We start from the raw sequence: 8,215 nt of genomic DNA, 5'->3' as shown, positions 1-8,215 counted from the left end.
GTTGTTGCAAGATAAACCAATGAGAAATTTTTTTAACTTTCAACCCAATGGTGACTAGTTTAAGTCAGTTCTCAAATTATGTAAAACGAATTTATCCTGTTAAAAAAATGAATCGACGGGAGTGTTAACGCGTTCAAAATTCAAGAACAAAATACAAAAAAGTACCCCACCCCTTAAACCCTTAAAATGCATTATAATTATGTTATCATGTGGATTTTATTTTATGCAGTATAGCAAGAGCAAAGTTACTAGTAAAAGTAGTTATGTACAAAGTACATGTTACAAGACAGTTCCTTGCACGATCAACTTGTATTAAAATTAATCACAACTAACCTATACCACATATAGACTTTGTTACTTACATAAAATAGCTTTTAACGCTAACATCTGTACGTGTTAGTCACGAGTGACTGTAGTTCAATGAATGAAAATGAGTATACCAATGACTTCCTAATAACTACATTGTATTTATTTATAAAATTATTTATGTTTTTTATAGATGTTTAAAAATATACATGTATATATATTTTTTTAATTATTTGTATTGTTGTTGTTGTTTTAATTAAGTTTGGTGGTTAATTTCTCTTTTATTATTATTGTGATGAATATCTTTTTTCGGAGCGAGGGCAAACTTTTGTAAACTTATATTCTGCCTTCTTGAAATATATGGGTAGTAAGATAGTGTAACTTCTTTAACATCATCATAATTATTTCTCAAAACAATTAAGATTTGGAATCCTAATAGGATCATAAACGTTAACGAGTTTTTTTTTCAGTTCACAAAGGGTCATAGTTATGTCAAAAACAATGTATGGGCCTATGATAGTAACACCCATATTTATCCAACCCCATCTTCCGCGCTATAACACATTCCTTCCCCATATTCCGCGCTATAACACATTCCTTTCCCATCTTCCGCGCTATAACACATTCCTTTCCCATCTTCCGCGCTATAACACATTCCTAGCCCATCTTCCGCACTATGACAAATTCCTCCCCAATCTTCCGCGCTGTAACACATTCTTTCCCTATCTTCCGCGCTATAACACATTCCTTGCCAATCTTCCGCACTATAACACATTCCCCATCTTCCGCGCTATAACACATTCCAACCCCATCTTCCGCGCTATAACACATTCCTAGCCCATCTTCCGCACTATGACACATTCCTCCCCAATCTTCCGCGCTGTAACACATTCCTCCCCAATTCTTCCGCGCTACAAAACATTCCTCCCCGATTCTTCCGGGCTATAACACATTCCTTTCCCATCTTCCGCGCTATAACACATTCCTTGCCAATCTTCCGCGCTATAACACATTCCCTCATCTTCCGCGCTATAACACATTCCTCCCCCATCTTCCGCGCTAAAACACATTCTTCCCCCATCTTCCGCGCTATATAACATTCCTCCCCAATTCTAACGCGCTATAGCACATTACCCTCCCCATCTACCGCACTTTAACACACCCCCTATCTCCGCGCTTCACGCTGTAACACATTCCCCCATTTTCAGCACTATAATTCATTCCTCCCCCATCTTCCACGCTATAACACATCCCCCATCTTCAGCGCTATAACACATGGCTCCCCCATCTTCCGCGCTATTACACATTCCTCCCCCATCTTCCCCGCTATATCACATTCCGCCCCTATCTTAAGCGGAATAATACATTCCTCCCCAATTCTTCCGCTCTATAACACATGTCCACATCTTCCGTGCTATAACACATTTCTCCCCCTTTTTCCGCGCTAAAACACATTCCTCCCCAATTCTTTCGCGATATAGCACATTCCCCTCCCCATCTACCGCGCTATAACACCCCCATCTTCCGCGCTGTAACCTTTCCCCCATTTTCAGCACTATAACCCATTTCTCCCGCATCTTCCACGCTATAACACATCCTCCGATCTTAAACGCTATAACACATTCCTCCCCAATCTTCCGCGTTATAACACATTCCTCCCCTATCTTCCGCGCTATGACACATTCCTCCCCAATCTTCCGCGCTATAACACATTCCTACCCAATTCTTCCGCACTATGACACATTCCTCCCCATCTTCCGCGCTATAATACATTCCTCCCCCATCTTCCGCGCTATAAAACATTCCTCCCCAATTCTTCCGCGCTATAACACATTCCTCCCCCATCTTCCGCGCTATAACATATTTCTCCCCCATCGTCCGCGCTATAACAGTCCGCGCTATAACACATTCCTCCCCCATCTTCCGCACTATGACACATTCCCCCCCCCATCTTCCGCGCTATAACACATTCCTCCCCAATTCTTCCGCACTATAACACATTTTTCCCTATCTTCCGCGCTATAATACATTCCTCCCCCTTCTTCCACGCTATAAAACATTCCTCCCCAATTCTTCCGCGCTATAACACATTCCCCCATCTTCCGCGCTAAAACACATTCCTCCCCCCATCTTTCACGCTATAAAACATTCCTCCTCAATACTTCCGCGCTATAGCACATTCCCCTCCCCATCTACCGCGCTATAACACATTCTTCTGTCTTCCGCGCTGTAACATATTTCCCCCATTTTCAGCGCTATTACACATTCCTGTGCTATAACACATTCCTTGCCCATCTTCCGCGCTATAACACATTCCTCTCCCACCCCGCTCTATAACACATTCACCCATCTAACGCGCTTTTACTTCCGCGCTTTTACACCTTCCTGTGCTATAGCACATTCCTTGCCCATCTTCCGCGCTATAACACATTCACCCATCTTCCGCGCTATAACACATTCCCCCATCTTCCGCGCTATTACACATTCCTGTGCTATAACACTTCCCTTGCCCATCTTCCGCGCTATAACACATTCACCCATCTTCCGCGCTATTACACATTCCTGTGCTATAACACATTCCTTGCCCATCTTCCGCGCTATAACACATTCACCCATCTTCCGCGCTATAACACATTCACCCATCTTCCGAGCTATTACACATTCCTGTGCTATAACACTTCCCTTGCCCATCTTCCGCGCTATAACACATTCCCCCATCTTCCGCGCTATTACACATTCCTGTGCTATAACACATTCACCCATCTTCCGCGCTATAACACATTCCCCTATCTTCAGCGCTATAACACATTACTTGCCCATCTTCCTCGCTATAACACATTCCTCCCCATCTTCCAAGCTATAACACATTCCTCCTTCCCCCATCTTCAGCGCTATAACTCATTTTCCCCCCTCTTCCCCGCTTTAACACATTCCTCCCTCCCCCATCTTCAGCGCTATGACACATTCCTCTCCCATCTCCCTCGCTATTACACATTTACCCATCTTCCGCGCTATAACACATTCCCCCTATCTACCGCGCTGTAACAAATTCCTCCCCCATCTTCAGCGCTATAAACATTCCCTCATCTTCCGCTCATTAACACCTTCCTTCCCCATCTCCTGCGCTATAGCACGTTTTGAATCATATCCTGCGCTAAAGCACGTTTTCTCCCATCTTCCGCGCTATAACACGTTTCCCCCATCTTCCGCGCTATAACATGTTTCCCCCATCTCCAGCGCTATAACATGTTTTCCCTCATCTCCCACGCTATATCACGTTTTCCCCCATCTCCCGCGCTATAACATGTTTTCCCTCATCTCCCACGCTATATCACGTTTTCCCCCATCTTCCACGCTATAACACATTCCCCCATCTCCCGCTCTATAACAACTACCTTCTCCATCCCCCGCGCTATAACACGTTTTCCCCAATCTTCAGCGCTATAACACATTACTTGCTTATATTCACCGCTTTGTCCGTCTCCATTGCTATAACACAGCACATCAGTTCATGTTACTTAACGGTTAAATAAATTGTTTAAAAGTGACAATTTCTTATAATATTGCATGCTCAAATACCACATCTTTCGTAGATTGAACTATTACGCCTACTCGCCCTCAGTACGTCACGAAACTCCCTGCAAGGCAAACATAACACCCAGCTGTCCAGCCACGGTCTACCAAATGTACATGATAACGGGTAAGCGTGAATATAGAAAGTAGCACGTTTTCCATCATCTCCCGCGCTATAACATGTGTTCCCCCATCTTCCGCGCTATAACATGTGTTCTCCATCTTCCGCGCTATAACATGTGTTCCCCATCTTCCGCGCTATAACATGTGTTCCTCCATCTTCCGCGCTATAACATGTGTTCCCCCATCTTTCGCGCTATAACACGTTTCCCTCTCCCCATCTTCCGCGCTATAACACATTTTCCCCCATCTCCAGCGCTTTAACACGTTTTTCCCGATCTCCAGCGCTATAACATATTTTCCCCCATCTTCCGCGCTATAACACGTTTTCCCCCATCTCCCGCGCTATAACACCTACCTTCCCCATCTTCCGCGCTATAACATGTTTTCCCCATCTTCCGCGATATAACATGTTTTCCCCCATCTCCCGCGCTATAACATGTTTCCCCCCATCTCCCGCGCTATAACATGTTTCCCCCATCTTCACGTTATATCACGTTCTCTCCCATCTTCCGCGCTATAAAACATTCCCCCCATATTCAGCGCTCTTACAGATACCCCCCCCCCCCATCTTCCGCGCTATAACACATTCGCTATTACACGTTTTTCCCCATCTTCAGCGCTATAACACATTACTTGCTCATATTCACCGCTTTGTCTGTCTCCATCGCTATAACACAGCCCATCAGTTCATGTTACTTAACGGTTAAATAAATTGTTTAAAAGTGACAATTTCTTATAATATTGCATGCTCGAATACCACATCTTTCGTAGATTAAATTATTACGCCTACTCGCCCTCAGTACGTCACGAAACTCCCTGCAAGGCAAACATAACACCCAGCTGTCCAGCCACGGTCTACAAAATGTACATGATAACGGGTAAGCGTGATTATAGAAAGTTGTCTGGTCATTTGCAAAAGTATAAATTTAATGTTGATATGTTTTGTATATATTAAGGTACACTGTTGTCATAGTAAACGAACAAGTGTGTCATTGTTGCCAAATTAAAGAAGGCAAAAAAGACCGAACACTGTAGAAAACTTAAACTAGCGTTTTTAATTTTAAACGATAAATAAGAGATTTTATCTTTATACCCAAATATGTTATCAATTTAAAAATGCGAGTAAATGTGAAACCGTAATCAGTTCCAAGACGTATAATATACGTAGAACTAGTTCTTATTAATAATCTATTTTTCGGCAGTGCAAAGCAAGTCTCTTATTTATAACTCATTCATTAATTTATATAAGACAACAGTCTTCCATTTCCCCTATAGCAACAGTCAGTTCATAATATCCTATAAATTTATACGGTAGCAACAGTCAGTTCATAATAATCTTATAAATTTATACGGCAGCAACAGTCAGATCATAATATCTTATTAATTTATACGGCAGCAACAGTCAGTTCATAATAATCTTATAAACATATACGGCAGCAACAGTCAGTTCATAATAATCTTATAAACTTATACGGCAGCAACAGTCAGTTCATAATAATCTTATAAACTTATACGGCAGCAACAGTCAGTTCATAATATCTTATAAATTTATACGGCAGCAACAGTCAGTTCATAATAATCTTATAAATTAAATTTATACGGCAGCAACAGTCAGTTCATAATAATCTTATAAATTTATACGGCAGCAACAGTCAGTTCATAATAATCTTATAAATGTATACGGCAGCAACAGTCAGTTCATAATATCTTATAAATTTATACGGCAGCAACAGTCAGTTCATAATAATTTTATAAATTTATACGGCAGCAACAGTCAGTTCATAATATCTTATAAATTTATACGGCAGCAACAGTCAGTTCATAATAATCTTATAAATTTATATTTTGCATCAAAGAAATTATTATAAAGTACAAAATTGTGGGGTACATTAGATGATTTAATGGTTGTGGTCTTTTTTTACTTCGGTAATTCAAAGATTCGCTTTACTTACAAGTATACTTCTTAAAAATTATGCACTCATCAAGAGAAAAATCATCACATGAAATATTGTGGTTAGGTTTTTTTTTATAATTATACTGAATCCTACTTTAAACCTCTTGAAGTTGTCTATCTTATTTCATGTTCAATATAAGAAATTTATAGACTAATTTTTGCTGCAGATTTTGTTCAACATGTCAATTGTTCATCAAGTGCAAGAAATAGTGTTATTGTATTTCGATTTTATAATACATGTATTTCATCCTGAAATTGTAACGTATAGGGGAAATTAAATTGACAAAAGTATTAATATTGAATCAACATGATCTACATACGGAAGTGAGATAACGGTTAGTTATCATTAGCAATCGTTGATGTAGGGGGAGTTTACATCCGAGGTAAATGCTTGTTCCTGGTTGGCTAAGTGACGTTCATATAATTATCTATTTTTAGCTTTCGAAAAACCCTCTAGTCGCCAATAAATATGTCTAGTTCATAGTTGTCTGTATCATTTTACGATAAGGAACAGAGAGTCAAACGTTGTCTATCAAACAAAGCAATAGAACAATTATATATATATTTAAAATTGTAAGTGTTTAACATTTGTATATGGATGTTATTCCATTTAATGTTTTTAAATCTTACATATATAGTTTATATATAAATGAAGTTTAAGCACAATATCAAAATTGGAAATAAAACCTCAAAATATAATTATAAATTAGATTTTTTTTCTTTATTTCAGATGTTCTTTAACCACATTATGATGTTAGAAGCTGTTATCGTCTGCGCAATTTTTGTTCAGAACACGTGGAGCGTTCCGATCCATAAACAACCGGGGTCGAGTTTGCAAGAAGATTTGGAAAGGCATAAACGGTCAGATTACACCGTTGAGTTTAAAATGAATAGTGAATCACATCAAAACTTAAAGGAAAATAAAACCTTAAACGAAATTGCCGATGCCAGTGTGCAGGACTTTAATAACGATCTTGTATGTCCAGATGAAGTTTCAACAAGAGCATCCGACCCGGTACACAAAAGGTCAAGTTGTCCCTGGTACTACAAAGTAACACATGAACCAAGGAGATGGCCAGTTACCATTATTGAGGCAGAATCACTCTGTCCCTATGCCATTGGTTCAAACAAAGGATTAGAGTGCACTCCAGTGACACAGGCCATGTCTGTGCTGATTCAGGACACTCAAAAAGACTCACAGGGGTTGTACGTATGGAAGCAGAAAACTATTCAAATCGCTGTAGGCTTTACAGCATCTGGTAGACGTATTGCTGAAAGCCAAACGCCTTCACCTACCACAGTCGCACCAAATGATGAGCCAGTATGGGCCAAATAAGATATTTGGGATTACGACAGTACATCATTGCCAGTAAGGCATTTTGTCCAAGTTTATGGACATATATGTTGGGCCATACTGGCTCCCTATGATAATAATGACACAGTGTAAGGTTGTACAATACTTTATTTAGATTTATAGAAACAAATGTGTTCAGAGACTTTTTCTTTTACAATATAGTTAAAGTTCATAGCATTATGGTACATGTGATGTTTAACATTTTTATTCTTATAATATTTTACATATATACATTTATACACCCTTATTTCGCTCGTTTGATATTTATGCATTTATTATAAATGATGTGCATTTTCTCTCTTTAAAGAGTGGAGAATATTACTTGTGGTTTTATTTTATAATGATAACAATTATTATTATCATTATTAATGTTATCATTATTGCATTTCTTATACATTTATTCTACAAAAGCTGAGGCACTCAGAACAAATTTCAAATTAATTTACACTTTGAACATATCAATCATTCCTACTTTATTGGGGTTTTTAATTGACTTTTTTATATAAATTATTTTTATTTCATTTAATCCTATCTTTTTGATTTTTTTTTATTATTTATTTATTTATTTATTTTGGAGGGGGACTATTTAAGGACGAATAAGTGTTAAATTGTAAGGATGTCAGTTATTTATTTGCGTAATTCCTATTGCTAGAAAGTGTACGGGTTATTGTCATTTATTTGCGTTTTTTTATTATTATTTATTTGCTAGAAGTACAGTATTTAACGATGTGCGTTTAGTTTTTGTCGGTATCTTGATCTTTAAAAAATATACTGTTACATGTGCAATACATATTTTCTTATTTATGTTTTACAAGTTTTTGTATTTACAATTTACTTTATTTGTTAGATTTATTTATTTATTTTTAATGTTAAGTTTGAAATAAAAAAAAATGATTTAAATGTTT

The 8,215-nt window shown here is 38.4% G+C and overlaps 1 protein-coding gene across 1 annotated transcript; it reads left to right on the top strand.

Annotated features, from left to right (window-relative positions):
• The first annotated feature begins 6,421 nt into the window (after positions 1-6,421).
• On the top strand, positions 6,422-8,215 carry LOC132715515 (uncharacterized). Its single transcript, XM_060698526.1, has 2 exons — positions 6,422-6,529; positions 6,687-8,215. Exon 2 carries the CDS (start codon positions 6,687-6,689, stop codon positions 7,290-7,292), a length of 606 nt encoding a protein of 201 aa, XP_060554509.1. The 5' UTR covers positions 6,422-6,529; the 3' UTR covers positions 7,293-8,215.

This window comes from Ruditapes philippinarum, unplaced genomic scaffold (genome assembly GCF_026571515.1).
Source record: "Ruditapes philippinarum isolate M1 unplaced genomic scaffold, ASM2657151v2 ctg1678_1_1_1_1, whole genome shotgun sequence".
Lineage (NCBI taxonomy): Eukaryota > Metazoa > Mollusca > Bivalvia > Venerida > Veneridae > Ruditapes > Ruditapes philippinarum.
Note: the sequence above shows the minus strand (reverse complement) of the source record. Positions and strands in the feature narration are given on the sequence as shown.